The sequence below is a fragment of the Psittacula echo genome (assembly GCF_963264785.1).
Source record: "Psittacula echo genome assembly, chromosome: 1".
NCBI classification, from domain to species: domain Eukaryota; kingdom Metazoa; phylum Chordata; class Aves; order Psittaciformes; family Psittacidae; genus Psittacula; species Psittacula echo.
Window position 1 is genome coordinate 114687226 of NC_137735.1, and position 17970 is coordinate 114705195.

At 39.7% G+C, this 17970-nt stretch overlaps 1 protein-coding gene across 5 annotated transcripts in view; it reads left to right on the forward strand.

Annotated features, from left to right (window-relative positions):
• ANKS1B (ankyrin repeat and sterile alpha motif domain containing 1B) overlaps positions 1 to 17970 on the forward strand; it is a gene marked incomplete at both ends in the record, with an annotated part of 478018 nt that overhangs the window by 423730 nt on the left and 36318 nt on the right. For all 5 annotated transcript variants that reach the window (XM_080616729.1, XM_080616728.1, XM_080616730.1 and 2 more), the window contains 2 exons: positions 4146 to 4253; positions 9395 to 9574. In XM_080616729.1, coding sequence (XP_080472855.1) covers positions 4146 to 4253; positions 9395 to 9574 — 288 coding nt within the window. The remainder of the gene's footprint in view (positions 1 to 4145; positions 4254 to 9394; positions 9575 to 17970) is intronic.

Sequence of the window (17970 nt, forward strand, 5' to 3'; positions counted from 1 at the left end):
AAAATGGCAATGGTTTGTGATAATTTAGGGTTGGAAGGAATCAGTAGCTGCAGTCAGGATGAGAAAGAGCATAAAGTATCCATATGTGAAAAATTCAACAGATGTTTAATATGGTTTGCACTGGATTTGGCTGTGTCTGGTAAGCCACTGGGCATTCAATATCACAGCTGACTCAGGCATATTTATCTTTCAAAATGTCCCAATTATTATAGTATGTAATCTTGGTCAGTGTGCGGGGCATAGGGGTTTTTTTGCCTTTTTTTGCTTGGTTGATTTTTTTTATTTTAACTGTTAATCACTAACAGCAGTTCTATGGATAGGATTTGCAAACATTTTGAACAGTTGTCCATGCTGGGAATTTATATAGCAAGCATATTTAATCCTTTTTCAAATTTTCAGTTTTACCAACTCTGATGATCAGGTGAGCTGCACTGGTTGGTCTGGGATCACTTCCTGGGTATCCTGGGCAGTGCTGTGCTTTAGGATAAAGCCCTGTGGGGTGTCATTGTGGCAGGAAAGTAGGAATAATCAATGTATCCTTCACCCGTAGTTCCAAATAGCCTGGAGTTTACTCCAGTATGACCCGCAGTAAAATGGTTAATAAAATTGAAATTAGCTAGCATTTTGGGCTCTTTTGCTTGCAGAAATAGGAAGATCACACCTTGTCACATGTGTTTGCTATTTTTTCCTTCTTAAATTCTGAATTGTCTGATGCTGCTACCAGAGAATCACTCGTACTATTCTGATCACTCTCTAGTTTGTAGCTAGTTCTCAGTGTCTGATGGCTGCTACACGTTTAGTCCAGACTACTTGCACTGTTATGGTTCTCCTGTTAGCCCATACAGTTAGCTTTTCAGGTTATCCCAAAAGAAAGAAAATTGATATCTTGAATTTCAATAATCTTTAGAATACTGATTTTAAAGGGAGGAAGTAGAAAAAATATAAAAAAACAGTATTGGATCATATTGTTCAATCAGAAGAAAAGATCAAGCAGAAGAATGTTGCAGAAATAATGCTTAGTTTTAGATGGAATAACTTGTTAATTCCAGCATCTGCACATACACAGTCATCAGGGACTTATTGGACTACATGTGTTTGTTTTTTAAAACATCTGTCAACTAAGTCAGAAATCTAAATGCAAAGTGTTACATTGGTTACATTTGTGGATTCCTTACATTTCCTAGTGGAATTTCATTTTGTATGCTAATAATTGGAGAATATGGATGTAAAAGTATTATTAGGTTTGTGAAAATGTGTCATTTCTTTGGACAAATTACTTGCCCTATTCTCCTTTAAATGTATTACAACATCAAATGTAAGCAAATATATGTGATGGAGTTGTATTATTTTTGTCTCAGGTATCCTACTGCTGGTGTGGAAAGTGGCATGTCATGTAAATGCCTTTTTTTTCGTCCCAGTAACAGAATCACAGGTTGTGGAGGGCCTTAGGCTACGCTGAACAGTTTCATGACATGTTGTAGGTGATTCCTGCAGCCACACTGCAAAGCTCATTTCACTGTCATATATTGAATAGGCTACAACCCATTTGACAAAACGCTTCACTATGAAGCACAAGTGCACTGTATTGACTGCCCCTATAGTTCAGTGTTAACTGTGTTCACTGTTATCAGGTATGTAGAAAATATCCCTGGGGAAGTAACTTGTGGGCTGAAGAAGTGCAAGACTTCTAATAGTTACCTGATACACAGCATTATGATATTTATAAGATACTGCTTTAGGCAACTTTACCATTGCACTCTGTTGACCTATATTTGTGATATTTGACATTTTGCATAAATAAATGCTGTCAAGGGTAATCCATCACGGAACAATTTTTCAGAGTTAAACTCTGATAACTAAAATATAGAAGTGTTTCAGAAAACAGTATTTTATATTTGTAAGTTGTGAAACATGTTTTCTAAGTAAGAAAATTACTAGGGAGTCCATTTCCAGAAGAATACAGCCATCCTCAGTTAACAAGAGTATGTGGTCCAGATGGGACTGGGCTACAGCTGCCTTTTGGCTGAGGACAATGTGTTTCTGTAGGCTGCATCTTTAAATCCCTACCACTTCAGATTTCGGGTGACCACCATTTTAATGGAAAAACTAAATGTCGAATAAGCTTAGCAGTGCTTATAGTATTTAAAGATCTATATTGCTTTCAACCTTTGCACAGTTTTTGAAATAATATAGCCATTTAGACCCATCTTCTGACCTCATATGTGCAAAGTCCCTCAATACTTCTGTCCTTTTCTCTCCTGTTCAACATCTCTGTTAAGTCAAAGAGAATTGCTTTGTGTGGTTTGATACAGCTAATAAGGCAATCAGAGCACCAAGGAGCTCGAAACAACGTGAGAACTGTAGCTTGACTTAAAAATCTCTGGATAAATGTTCTTGATGATTGGGAAGGACTGAGAAATAAGCAAGTTCATAGAAGTGCATTACCTGAGTAACGCTTAAAGCGGCTGTAGTTCGTTCCCGTGTTTCATATAGTTAAATATGGAGACAAACTGTGCACCCTTCTGTTTAACATTCAGTGTAAACTGAATACATAACTGTCCCCTGCATGCTTCTGGTGTTTTTGTGTGTGCTGCGCTGTCTCAGCTTCACTTGTGCTTCTCCAGATTTAGACTAATAAGGAAGCACACAGCAGGCTTGTGGGACTCTGCGGCTTGGGTCTGCAACAACCCAGTAAGCTGCCTCTCCAAGGAAGGCCTCAATCTCTTTCCTGTCATAGCCCACTACTTACTAGATGCAGGCAGACAAGATGTTCTTTATGTTCAACAATATCAGATAGTACAGAAGCATTCAACAGAGGAAGTGTGGATGAATTCACATGCCTATGGATGGGCAGAAGTTCACCCACCATAACAATGACAGCATGTTGCTCCACTGTATCCTGAGATAGTGGATCTAAGAGATATCGTAGAGGAGTTGTTGGGGTTTGGGTTCTGTTTGTTCTCATGAATGGTAGCTCTTAGTGGTACTGCTTAAACTGAGATAATTGTTCACTTAAAGAGCATTTTCAGGACTTTTTGGGGAATATTGCTTTTTCTAGGTTGAGTGAGAAATTCCTCTCTACTGAAGGGTGTTGACACATGATGGTCCTAAATATAGTGGGAAGTACTGTTTCTGAGTGGGAATGGAGGCAGCTCTGGTGTATGAAACCATATATACAGTCTGGAAGAGTTACATGAGGATACGACTCTGCAGAGCAGAGGTTTGCTTCTACAATTAGGGCATTGTAACCATGAAAGAATAGCAACAAAATATGGTATTCTTTTCCATTAATGTTTAATTTTCCAGCTTGCTGCTTCTGCCCTCTCTGTTTTCCTGAGAGCAGTTGTGGTTTTGTATGTGGCAGGGACACAGAGAGATACAAGTGAGGAGTGGTTGCAGTAAATTCAGTACACCTTTTTGTCAGTGTTCTTGGAGTTTCGACAAGCACAATGTATTTGAATCTGTCCACTGACAGTCACATTTGTGTGCAGCAGAGGTTTTTTTCATTGCATCTGATAAAAGTAATACACCTCCAGGATGAAGTTTGTACATCCTGTGTTTCTTACGCAAGGATGATTCTACATGATAATTCAAACTGTATGTGTCATTCAGAGATTACCTGTGAAAGACATGGTGAATTGAATTTAAAGTTCTAACATTTATTCACTGTGAGTTTCCTTTTCTCCCTTCTTGCCTTCTCTAAGCATTTGCTGGCTGTTACTCACTCCCTTTCTCATCTATCCTGTGAATCCCCTTAATCCTCATCATTCTCTGTTTGCCTGCACCCCTGCATTTCCTTCTCCAGTCTCTTTCTCCCTCTCCCTTGTTTTTGCTCCATCTTTGCTGCCTTCTCTTCCTGTTTCATTTTCCTTTCCTCCTTATTAATTTTTGATTCTTTTTTTTTCCAGTGTTCCACGTCTATACCTGTTTTGGTTTCTTCCTTCATTCTGCAGGGTTTTTCTCTGACCTTGCCTCTCATTTTCTCGGCTGATTGTTTGCATCGCCCTGCTCTCTGTCTGCTTAGCCTGTATAGTGGACTAACTTGTTAAAAGGGTTAAGAAGAAAATGGCTTCACTCTGAATAGGTCTTGATTTAATGATTGCAATGTGTTCTTTTTAACGAGGTATTATTTGTTGTTATTTCAGGTCTTAAAAATTAGCTTGATTGGCCACCGGAAGCGTGTTCTGGCGTCTTTGGGAGACAGGCTTCACGAAGATCCTCCTCAGAAACCACCTCGGTCAATAACCCTCAGGGTGAGTCCCCTGGAAAATTTGTTTGCATTTCTCAAAAAGTCCGCAAGCATTTCACAAGTCACGTGAAAACAATGGCTGCTTCGAGTGGGGTTCAACTTACTTCACCTCAAAGCTGACAGTGTAGACACCTTAGGCTGACCTGCTCAGTTGCAGCATATAGCCAGCGAAGATAAATTGTCATTTGTACAGTGTGATTCATCTGACCTGTTTCAGATGTCTACCTTAGGATGAAATAGGTAGTGTCTTAGAAGTGCCAACTTACCTTTTTTGCTCAAGAAACTAGCTCAGGACTAGGTGTGTGCAAGCTGCACATCTACATTTGCCCCCAGGCATCCCAGCCCACCTGATCAATATTGCAGGAGGAGAGTTACCATTTTCCTTTCACGTTTTCAAATGCTTACACTTTTCAGACGTACAGTTTATACTTTCTTTAAGGAGAGCCTCTTGAAATTGCTGAGATACAAATGTCATTAAAATGTTTCTGTCTATCAAGTTTCATGTTGTTTTTAATTTTCATATGTATTCCCTCTTTTAGAAACATTGTTGCAATATCCCTGTGATTTTTCCACACTTGACCAGATTTAACCTCCTCTTGTTACACCACATTCACTGGTTTTCTCCTATCCAATGCCTTTGCCTCCTTACTGTCTGTTACCCTTATCAAGTTGTGGTCTGATGACCCTGTGTTCTCACCTAGGGAGTTCATTTCATCAGTTTTTATTTTGATAATTTAGGTCAAACCTTTTGCATTTGATTGGGTCTGATTATTTTCTTGGGGTTGGCATTTCTGGCTGGAATCTCATTTGGAACTAAATTTCAAAATGTCAGTGTCTGTGCTCCCAAATAATATTTCCTGGTATAAAGAGAAATAGAGAAAGACAGAATGAGGGTTTATTTTTACATATACATATAATTTCTGTGACCAGATTGTTTTCACCCTGCGTATTCTGAGATGTCACATAGAGATGTTTTAGATTCCCTGCCCTAAATTCAACCTATTCTTAATGCCATTTTGAAAAAGGTCTCGCAAAACTGTAGCATTCTGCTCTCAGGCACTTTGCACAAATGTGGATGTTTTTCTTGTATTTTATGTATTATGTGAATTATTCCTGATGCATGGCAGGTGTTAAAACACTCCCACGAAATAGGAATCATTTGGAAGTTGCACATTTTTGCTCAGTACTTTCAGTGCTTTGGACTGGGGAATTAGTTCCTCTTCAGCAGGTGGGAAAGTTTCCACAGCTCATGCTATTATTGGTTGGCACTGTATATTATCAGCTAATAGCAAAAAGGAAACTGAATTTCCTCCATCTGTAGTCAAAAAGATAAAAAGTATTCTGCTGCTCCACTGCTAGAGCTACTGATGCGGGCAAGTGCTAAATGTCATTCATCACCTCATGGTATTGGAGTCTTTACAGAGAATCCTAAAGAGGAGGACATGGGTTTGGATTAAGGTTTTCTTTCCCATCTACTGCTACTTTGCCATTTCACACAAAGCAAAGAGACAGTATTTAATCTGTAGTTTGCAATAATTTTTAGCTTGAAAATTGGTTTAAATAAACTGTCTGCTGCTTCAAATAGAAGATTGATTTATATAGAATCATAGAATGGTTCGGATTGAAAGGGATCTTAAAGATCATCTAGATCCAATTCCCCTGCCACAGGCAGGGACAACTTTCACTAGAGCAGTTGCTCTAGATCAGTAGAAAATCGTTTGTTGTTTAAAATGTCTACTTTTAAGGTCTTGAGATCAACCTAAAGCATGGGTGACATTTTATCTTTTTTTATGTTTTATTTTAGAGGAAAAAATTATCAAATATTGAGGAAAAGAAACAAAGATTATAAATATCCACAAAATATGTTATCCCCACAATAACTGTATACTAAAGAAAAGTTATTTTTATTTCAAAGTCATATACTCAAAGTTAGAAAATGCTGGGTCTCGGGTTACCTATACAATCTTGCAGCCTGGGAAAGCTCCCTTCCAGTCCTGACCTATGTAGTTCCAGCTTTACATGACTAGCAGGACTGAGAGGTGAAAATGAAGCAGGTTTTAATAGTTAAATATATGATCAGACATCCTGCAGAGCATGTGTCTGTGCATTTGCAACAGGGTGGAAACGTGATGTGATTATCTGGTGACTAACAGTAGGACAGTACTGAGGCCATGATAGCACCTGCACAGGCATCCATTCCTGGTCTGCTGATTTGTTAAGGAGATGAGAAAGTGAGCATGAAGTGAGGAAGTGGAATGAGGGAAGAATGGGAGAGAGACTCATGATTAAAGGAATAGCTGTACCTGTGAAAATACAGATTTACACCTGCTTTTGCTACAAAGCCCCTGGATGACACTCGGTAAGTTATTTAGGTAATTGCCTCATAAACAGTCACTAATTGTACATTACCAACATTCTACATATTTGACTGGAGTCTAGAGTCTGATTTATGCAAGTGCTGAGCACACAGTGCTGCAAATTAGGTCAATAGAAGCAGAGTTCTGAATACAAGCACTTGGAAATCCAGGCAATAGATATTGTAATTGGGCATCCAAAGTGACTTATGTTTTTTAACCTTTGTGTGTCTCAGGTCCCCCACACCAAAGTGGTAATTAGAAATGTCAGAAGTCAGAGAGTGTAGGGAAAATAAATTGATTGACATTTGTAAAGCACTATGAGTATCACGAAAACAGCTATATTAGTCATCCTGTCTTCAGAGCAGGGTTTGAATAGAGTTTAGGGAAGGGGCTTGGGGCCATGAAACGAGGTGAGAATAAAATACTGACTACACAATAACTAATGATAACACAGTGCTGACTATATGACAACATGCTGCACAGTTGAGGATCCATCTGTGCTGTGAAGGACGACTTTGAGAAAATAGCATAAAATCATAAAATTACATACTGTTCCATAATGCAGAGGCACTGTAATTCTTTTATTTCTTGACTTTGTAATTCTCATCTGTATTGCCTTGCCAGCAATCTTCCAATATAGATCTCTGAGTGAATTTCCTCTTTATATGCAGTTTGATAAAATATGAAAAGCTCGATGAGAGCTGGAACCTGTATGTCCATTCATTGCACGGTCATTTATAACTTTGATGCATTCATTGGTGACTCTATCAGTCTACTCATAGTGGGTGAATCGTGATTCAGAGCAGAGAGAGGTTACATACCTGGTTGGAGCATTTTATAATAAAAGATCTCATCAGGAGCCCCTCTACTTAGGTTATTTTCGGAGCAGAAGCATGTGCACCATCTAGTCAGGCCCATGGAGGGTAGGTTTTAGACATTGTGCCTCACCAAAGCTGCTGAGCATGTGCGGATGACAGCTTTTCAGAAGCTTTTAACTGGGCCAAATGTAGGTGGATTTTTGTGAAGGAGGGAAAAAGACTATTCCTAAGAGGAAAACACTCCTTTTTTTTTGCCCTGGGAAATGTCAAGTGCTTGTCTCAGATTATACAAAAGCTAGAGAATTTAGAAATAAAAAAAAAAAAAAAAACCCAAACCAACAAAAAAAACAAAACAAAAAACAAAAAAACAAAACCCACAAAAAAACCCCACCCACAACAGTTAACTGAAAGTTGCTAAACAACTATATATCCCTGATTTTAGTTAACCAACATGATAAATTCAAATTCATTACTGTGATTGTAAGGAATAATGTCACATAGACTCCTACACTTCGAATATTAACATCAGATGTTACTATCACTTGAACACATGCTGCGAGCTGCAACTTCCCTTTCCATTTGAAAGACATCACAGCTCTCTGGTTTCTTACACCAGATCTTGTTTCTTAGCAGCATGGAGTAAAGTACCTTGATGCTTTTCACGATTAGGTTTGCTCCAAGGTAATAAGGCATGAAATATCCACTTTAATTCTTTCTTTAAAGGCAGGTCTTTATACCCTCCGTGCACACTGGAGCAGGTCTTTTCATACTCTAGTATCTTCAGGTACTTTCTTGTTGTTCAGTGTTGAAATACAGTATTACAGCAGTAGGTAATTTATACAAGTCCTGCACTTTGCAAACACACTCCCGGGTGCATTCTGCCTCCAAAGAACTTACTATCAGAGAAATCTAGTGTCAGATAAATTGAGCTCAGTGGGATTGGAACTAGATGATTTTAAGGTCCTTTCCAACCTTAATTATTCAGTGATTCTATGAGAGAAGACTGTGTTTCCCTATGCAGTTGCTATGACAGTGTTTTACAGTCTGCATTGGGGTGGCATGCATGTAGACTGGCTGGCCAGTTCACCATAGCTCTGCTCCTGCTGATTGCAGTCTCCAAGACAGTGTTGAACAGTGGAGCTGGGCACCAATGTTTGTAACTGGTGTTTGAAAAAGTGATGTGATTTGCATGAGAATAGGTGTTGCCAAATACACATACCGTGGCTGGCTGTGAGTTGAGTGGTGGCAGATCCTCATAAAAGGTATGATCAGGAGGACATGTTTAGCTGTTTATTAGAATTCAAGTATCATTTCACTGTGGTATTTGCACACTGACTGATAGAAGGTCACAGTTCAGCACAGGTTACAAGAAAAGCCTTGTAAAATATTTTTACTCTGCTGCTTTCATGCCTTCTAGGAATCGTTATTTAGCTTGTTTCTGATACCCAGTACATCAAGTTAAATGAATGTTCTGCAAGACCTATAAAAATTGCAAAGTGTCTCTATTTTGTAAATATTCATGCATTGCTTTTTTCCGGCCAGAGATGTTGCTAGAGTTCAAATCACTTTCAAATCACTTTCACCGCTCAGAGTGGCTGCTCAAAAGTGGTGAGAATGTGTTTCATCTTACAAATAGCTAGTGCTAAATAAAGGCTTTATTTGGGCCTTGACAAAAAGTAACTCACTGTTTTATCTGTCTAGCAGTCCTAGAAGGGAGAATGTATAAGACAGGGAGGCTTTAGAGAGGAAATTTGCCACTAGTTGATGTAAATAGTGAATTATTTTTCCTTCCACATGGGCTGTGCACATTAGGTAGCGAAACTCAGAAATCCATCCATAGTAACCTCTATTTCAGGAATTGTTCCTTAATTTTTTTAGTAAGAATAATTCAAATAAATACACTTTTAAGTGTGTGGTTTGAAGTCAGCAGTATGCTGTTCTTACACTGCATTTTTCTCCTCTTTGCCCAGGAACCCAGTGGTAACCACACTCCTCCTCAGTTGTCTCCATCACTTAGCCAAAGCACTTTCACTACTGGTGGCTCCCTGGACGTTCCCCACATTATCATGCAGGGTGATGCAAGAAGAAGAAGAAATGAAAACTATTTTGATGATATTCCCCGGTCAAAGCTGGAGAGGCAGATGGCACAGGTAGGATTAAAACGATGCCATTAAAAGGCTGCGCCTTGCTGCAATGGCTTACAACTAAACCTAACCCTAGCTGTGGGTCATATATGAAGGGTGAATTGTAAACTACAAAGATTAACAATTTTTCCAAGCTGTCTGTTCCAGTTCTGTATATTTCAAATAGTGTAAGTTGGTGTGCGGTTTCTCCTGAGAGTTAGAGTTTTGGGAGCGTTTAGATGGAGGCTGAGATGAAGGTGCCTTCAGCGCACCAGAGCATGCAGACTCCCACTAGCACTGACTCTGCCTCTCGTTTCTGTAAGAAGGTGCAGATACCTCAATTTCTGAGCAACCTAGATAAAAATAAGCTGACATCAGCTCACTGCCAGAAACTCAGAGGACTTGGGGGATTGTAATTGATGCATTTATTAATGGAGACGTTCAGCATTCTGCTAAACTGTGATCTGGGGATATATCTTGAGTGTTTAAAAAAAAAGTTTAAAAATGCAACAATTTAGTTCAGCATCGCAACAGCACTAAACTCAACTGGATGCTAAATCAAGTTGTTCATAAGAGAAAGCCTCCATCTCTAATTTTTTTCACCCCAACAGAAAAAGAGTACTGTTAATTTCAAGTCAAGCATACATTGGCAAGCATGATGTTTTGAACTGTTCTAAATGCCAGTAAAGTTAAGCTTGGGCAGCCTGTTGCTGAAAATGCTTAAGGATGAACTCAGCTGTTTTTTGGTGATGCATATGATGAAAGACAGACAGGTCTTAAGCCAAGCTGTGCTTTGCAGTGCATGTTGGAAATAAGGCTTTGAGAAGCAGATGGGCAGCCAGTGCGGTTCCTGGAGCGACTCACTCCATGAAGGGGCAGGTTGCTGCATGCTGCCATGCGAGGCTTCCCAACGGTTCTCTGCCTGCCACAGCTCAAAATAGAGTACCAAAAATTCAGCCTCAAAATGGAAAACACTATGCAAATAACTGTGTTATAATAAATAAAAGGCTGCAGTCTGTTAGCTAATTGCATGAACAAGAAGAAGTAATTAAATAAACCAACAAAACAAGGTGCTGCTGTTACCTGGGAACACAGAAACAAATTGAATTCCATTTGTTCAGAGGATATTTCTGGGGAGGTGAAATTGCATTTGGTTGGGCGGGGTTATTTCCTTGCCTTTCCTTAATCTCCTAATTTTCTGCTGAATAATCTTATTGTACAAAATTAAGGGGAAAGTTGCCTAGTGAATGATCTTGTTTTCAAACTGAAGTCTGCTGGGCTTTTGTGGCAAGAACACGAAAGTCCAGCAGGGAAAAGCCCAGTTCTTAGCGTGAAAATATTTCTTTGAAGGTCATGAAATCTAGGTGTTTGAGCATGAAATACACACTTCCTTATAGCTGAGTAGACTGGTTCATCTACTTAGTTCATTTTATCACTTGGTTCACAAATCCCTATTCTCACTTCCTCTATTAGTCACTAACATTGAATTCTTCCTGTCTCCTTTTCACTCTTTTATTTTCCTGTTGAAATTCCTGATATTCCCAAGACATATGATACACTCTCATTTATGGCACTTGGAGATTTTCTTTGGGCTTTTAAAAATTGCTTTTCTAGAAGGACTGTGATATGTTGCATACCCAAAGAGAAAACTGAGCAGTTCGTATTTGCATCACTCCAAACCACTTTAAAATCAATTAAGTGCTAGGATTTTTATTTGGGTTTTTATTGTTTTTTGGGGTTTTTTTGTTTTTGTTTTTGTTTTTTTTTTTTTGTGAGAGTGTGTACTCCCTGAATGAATGACTTCAGTGCCTTCTCTCTAACTTTCACAGTGGAATATAGCAGTCATCGTTTGGGACTCCAAAGGGGAAAATTGTTTCAGATGAAATCCATAAAATGGTGTTTTGTGTTAGTCCCTGAACTCCAATCTGTTTGGAGTCTTTCTCAGCTCTGCCCCCAAATTCTGCACTCCTGATGTATGTAAAATTCCCTTTGACTTTAATGGGAAAGTCAATGACTCCCTCTGGTGATCATTCTCACTAAATTGGACTCACCCCATTAAGAGGCTAATCAGGGATATATTCAACCATTCTAGGCCAAAAATAGAGCTTTAAATTTATTTTTTGCAATAAGTGCTTTGTTAAAATGAACTATATTTCCTTCAATCTTTTCCCCCAAAGACCCTTCGATATTAAAGGTAAAATAATGGTTTCTGGAAAATAAAGGAGATCCAACTGATTGTTATTGTGAGCCCTCATTTCCATGGGATTTTTATCTAGCAACTTCCTCCTTGCAGTATGCAGTTTCCTTTGGCTTATGTCAGATCAACCGTAACTTCTGAGGAGATACTACTCCAGCTTTCCAGCAGAATACTTCTCACAAAAAGAATGATCTAAAGGGATTATTGGAATTGCTTAGAGATTATTCTTTGTCTTTACCATTTCTTTGCTAGGCTGTTTGCATGCCGCTGTATGAATCTGCATGTTTACTGAATGCTATAGTAGATGGACGTGCATAAAGATACTTTTGATGCTGTGATTTTCTCAAAGGGTCTTAGGTGTGTTCTTGACAATGATATTAATGGGTATTGTTATGGCCTTGAAGAGAGAGACAACACGGTATTGAGAGTTTATTCATGGTATTGTTTTCATGAACTTGATTTTATTTCAGAAATGTTAGGGTAATACTACTTTTAGCCTCAATTTAAAATCTAAAATCTGAAGATATTTTGAGAAAATGGTGAGATCTGATGTTTCTGTCTTTACTACGGCCTGTGTTTTCACTAAACTTTTTACATGGAAATCATCAAGCATGTTGATCTTTGTATCAGATACCAACTAGTGTTTGTTACAACAATGAGCACATCAGTTTAAATCTGTTTTCCTCTGATCTGCTAAATGGGTTTAAAAAACTCTCTTAACCATAATAAAATCTGCTTGTAAGTAATACAACACTTGTTTTCCTGGAGGAAGCACTGATTTAAATTTATGTAATGTGGGTGTTTTTGTCTCAAGGCTAGCATGCACCTTCATTCGCTGGCAGACTGTTTGTGACCTAACAGGGGAAAGTCTTAATGTAAACAATGCACGTAACCAGTTTAGATTCCCCACTGGAATAGGTTTGGTCATCCAGTCCTCCAGTTGGTCATACAACTTCGAAAGTCTCTGACATCTGGTTGGATAAATCAGAACTGCCAAAAAGGTAATAAAGAAGGTTGTGAAAGGGTTTGTTTTCCAAAAGAGAAAAAAGAAATCCAGAAAGGATTGAGTAGTCTGAGTCATCTTTGATGGTAGATGTTCAATAGTGAATCTCTAAACCATAGAATAATATGATCAAATTAGCGTAGTTTAAAATAGCAGAGGTAACTCTTAAGATTACCTAAACCTTTTAAATAGAACTGAAATCATACAGGCAAAGACTGAAGACTTTGAAACCAAAATTAATAAGAGGAGTCCCACTGAAGGTATTGGGTTCTTCATTTACCCCTGAGATCATAGAAGGTGGGGGACATATATTTGTGGGGAAGAGCTTTGGAGGTTAAAAGGAAGCATAGATAAGTTCATTAAAATACATTAATAAAAAAATTAAAATGTCAGGTCTTTAGGGTTTGTAATTCTCCAGCCAGTAGAGAAACTTTAGGTACTAGCAGCAAGCATATCCCAGACTGCCAGCCCTGAGGCTGTTGCTGTTTATTGTCCCAGTCAGTGACCTAAGGTGCTTGTAGCCGCTGTGGTCCATAAGACCTATTGCTGTGGTGTTCAGAGCACTGCCCCCTGACCAGGAGTAAGGGACAAAAGCATCCTCCCTGTGTCTGGTGGGCAGAGAGATGCAGGAAACACCTCTGCCCACGCTGGTCAGTGCAGGAGCAGAGCTGGGTTAGGCATCACCCTGATGCTGACACATGCTCTCCCCATGCACTTCTTTAGGGCTCTGGGGAAAGCTCCAAGCTGTGCCGCCTGTGGGAGAAAAAACTAGTAATGAGTCAGAGTAAGCTGTCTGGTAGGATAAACCTAGTCATGGCCCATATGGGGAGCACCCCAGTGGGCTGTGACGGAAGGAAGAGATCATCTAAGATGTCAGAGAGCTGGAGAAGTTATTCACAAAGGCTGGCAAGAGGAGTTCTTTCCCAGAGATGCTGAACCCAGACTTAATTTTGAAAGCCTTTCTGGGTTCTTTGGTCCCTTGGTCTGAGGGCTCTCACTGCTAGTTTTTCTTTTTATTTTTTTTTTTTATTTGGTTTGGTTTTTGGTTGTTTTTTTTTTCCTGCAACACAAGATAGCTTAAATATAAGGTCATTTTAATGACTGGGTAGTAAGTTTGAAGTAAAGCTATCTTGATTGTTTTTATTCTGCCTTGTAACATTATTTCATGAGATAATTTTTCATTTCAGGATTAGGATTGATATGCAGGAGACAGTCGTTTAAATGGAGTTGGTACTAGAGGATAGAGATCTTTATCTACAATAGAGGAAAAGTGTAATAAAAGCAAGAGACAGAATTAACAAAGGCTGATTCATAAAAAAATTGAAATAATTTTGGTGCTTTCTGAAGTAATACCTTCAACTCATTAATATCTTCCAAATACTTCACGGACACTAATGCATTCATATTTCCAGTGCAGTGCAGGGTTATGATTTAAAATCATGTTTTCCATTTTGCAGCTAAGAAAACTGAGGTACAGGGATGTTGCAGGTTGGCTGAAATGTCATTAAAAGTTTGACATAGCCAAAACCAAAACTCTTGTCTCCTAAGACCCACCTTGAGTTCTTTTAACTTTTAACCACAGTATGACATTTTTTCTTCGCTTATTTCCTGTTTGGATTTTTTTTGTCTCCTTCTCTGCTTTGGAAGGGTTTAAAGATCACAGTGAATGAAGGAAAATATGACTCGGAGAATATTGGTATGTAAAATGAGATTATCTGAGAAGCAATAAAGAATGGGTTTTATCAAGGGTTGAAATTACCGGTGAAATAACAGAATCCTTTACTAGTAGATTTAAGAAGCAATAATTACAAAAATACAGTTGTCTAGATTATTTTCTAAGGTTTCTTACTTCTATTTTTTATAAGCATAAAGCAGTATCTATTGTGAGGATGAATAGACAGCCCTTTTGAAGACAAGTTCATAAAATCCAGACAAAATCCTCTAAGGTTTTTATGTGCATTTTATTTTTAATACAGAAAGATGACTGAACTATGACAACCTTTAATTTAACATCAAAAGAAAAGTAACTCACTCTATTGCACAGTATAGATGTTACTGACAGTTGTCTTATTAATTCATATAGATATTAATGCCATAGAAGGCCGTACCTTGAACTGTGTATTTCAGCAAACTTTCATCTGTAAAACCCTTGGGTACTGTGTGTTTAATGGACAAGTAAACTGATAAAGACACTGTGAAAAATCTTAAGTAATTTCTTAATTTCTGTCTGAACAGAAACATACTTTTTTTTTTTTTTTTTTTTTTTAGAATGTTATAGAAGCTAGCATTTAGTAATAAAGTTTTGTGATGTTAATCATACCTACATGCTGCTTCAGCATATGGAACTAAGGGAGCTGCTTCTATATTTGGTATTAATGATCCAAACTGAAGCCATAAATTCTACCCCAAGAAGAGAACAGATGTTCCTTCAAGATGGGGACAGATGTTCTTTATTAATTTACTGTTTTTCACACTCAGTCTTGTGAACAAGAAGCCCTACATTGGAAAGATTTTATGAAAGCTGAATTTTAATATCTAACATTGATATTTTTTAGCTGCCGGAAAAAAGTACTTAGACTTTAGTGTGCTTTTCTGAATAAGCCAATTTTTTTGTTGCTGTGGGGGTTTGGGGAGCTAGAATTCTAGCTAGAATCTAAATTCTAGCTAGAATTCAAGCTAGAATTTAGGTGCCTTACCTAATATTCAGGGACCAAAGTCTCATAATCTTTAATGGTGGTATTTGTCCAGAAGTTTGTATTGTCTGTCCAAGGCTAAAAGCCTGGGGTGCCCTTGTAGCTGGCAGCACCAGCAGAAGGGTTGATGTTCATCAGAAGCAGCTTGGCTGCTCAGCAGGGGACATGGGGCCAGAGTTACAGCTGTAAACTGCACCTGCAGGAGCTGGGCAGGGCAGCTGTAGCCTTAGCAACCCACTTGGAAGACCCTTAGTCCATCCTTCCCAGCGGGAACCCAGCTCCTGGTTGCTGAATTGAAACCAAATGAGAACTTCCCGCCTATAGGAAAAGATAGCCATTGCATTAAGGAAGGTGTCAACTGGTTGAGAGAGAAGCACAGCTGTGTTACTAGTCTTTTCAGAGAAAAATGTGCAAATCATGGCCCCGCATGGAGCAGGAGGTGGAGGTGCATGGGACCTTGAGCACTGACACTGGTGTGGGATGAGGCTTTGCTTCTTGCCCTGCCATGGACTGGAAGAGACAGTCTTTGCAGGCTCACTGTGGTCCTGGACCAGTCATCTCCCTTCATGGGGTGTGCTTGCCATGGCATGCACCTTCTTGTGAAACCTTGCTGGATGCATTGACACGGAGTGGGGTGTCAGTGCTCACGCCACTGCCTGCCTGTAACGAAGCCATTCTAAGAGGGACAGCGAATTTCTGGAAATCTTCATGTAAAGTGTTTTCAGGAGAACCAAAGAAATATACCAATGAAAAACATATATACTTATTCTAATAAGAAGTGGTATTTCCGGTTTCTGCTTCTCTAAAAGAAATACTGATTTCAAATTTCACTCTTTGTCTCTGAGGATCTTGTTTTCAAAGGAGGATCTGTGATCATTCCTGCTGGTAAGACAAGCTCTCCCCAGAGCTTTGGGAACGTTCAGGGAAGCAGCAGCCATTGAGACAGCACAACTGCTCTCCCACGGTCCTACAACATTTGGAGTGAAGATTACAGAAGGGGCCAGACAGCCTCATTCATCCGGTTTTCATTTGTTTCTTTCAGCTGTTACACCTTTAAAGATTGTTCAGCATGCCAAGAGTGATTTTTCTGGGATTTGATCCAAATTTCTGGAGCTAGACTGAATTACAGCTAGCTAGTTAGATAATGTGCATCAGAGAGAGCGGGGTTTGCTGCTATTTCTCTCTTTCCCTCCTGTGCCTCACTGGAGATGCAGCACCAGGAGATGGGAGCGATTTCTCAAGGCTCAGCCTGGCGGTGAGACATAGAAGATGAGGCAGTGGGGGAATAAACCAAGTGGTTATGTTCAGCAGCTCCTCTTCTCCCTGTGCACCAGCTCTGCAACGTGGAAGTGCAAGAGAGGGCAGCCTTGCTAAGGAGAGGTAGAGAAAGCAACGGAAGTCACCAACAGTGTCTACTCAGACCAGCCCAGGGGTGAAGAGACCATTGGGACCCTGTAACCAGCTCCAAGCCCTGGTGGTTTCTAGGCTTCTGGTTATTGTTACTCCCTCCTGGATTCCCTCAGTCTGCCTCCATCCTTTTTGCAATGCAGTTGCTAATACTGGATGCCGCCCTGTATGAGATCTCACTGGTAGCTGCCCCATATGGCAGAAAAGTTCCTTCCCATATGTTAGAATATGCTGCTTTTATTAAATACCTGGGAGTTTTATTTGGGAGAGGGCAACTCAGCAAAGGGCCACCGAAGAGGGCTGGGGGCTGGATCAGCTGCCCTCTAAAGAGAGGCTGGGTGACCACGGCTGACAGGAGAAGAGGCATCTTTGCGTACTGAACTGAAAGAGGAGAGGCACTGACTGGAAGCCAAGAGAAGCTTCTTCCCCAGGAGGACAGGCAAGCAGCAGAACAGGTTGCTCACAGAGGCTGTCCAGTCTCTGTTCTTGGAGGTTTTCAAGATCTGACTGGATGAAGCCCTGAGCAACCTGACCTCATCTCACAGCTGCTCCTGCTCTGAGCTGGGGCTGGAATGGAAACTTCATGAGCTCCCTTGCAACCTGAATTATCCTGTGATTTATTTACTTATCCAGGACTGCTATGTTCAATTTGAAGTATACTAAAATTCCAGATCTTTTTGTGTCCTCTCCCCACCTCCCTCTTAAATTGTTCTGCTAATTTATTTGCTGTTTTACTTGTGTACTCAATCTTACATTTCCAAGGAATACTCTAAGCTGACTGAATTTCGTCCGACTGGTTTCTGTAGTTCATCAAATCCATTTTCAGTTCTTAACCCATTCTTAAAAATCCCTCACTTCTGGATCCTGCCTAGAGAGCCTGAGCACTCCTCCAAGCCATGGCATGAAGCAGGTCATTTCAGATCGCCTCAGCTTGTTCCAGTCCAAGTGTGCTTAAATACTGATAATTATTCTCTAAGTGTGCACTTCAACTTCTTGTGCGTTTTGATTCAGGCTAGTTTGTATATGGGCCATGTCATGTGTTGCTGCATCAGGAGTCACATAGTCAGTGTCCAAGTCCTGCTGAGCTTCTCCTTGCTGCTGCTGATTTAGTTGGCCAGTTTTC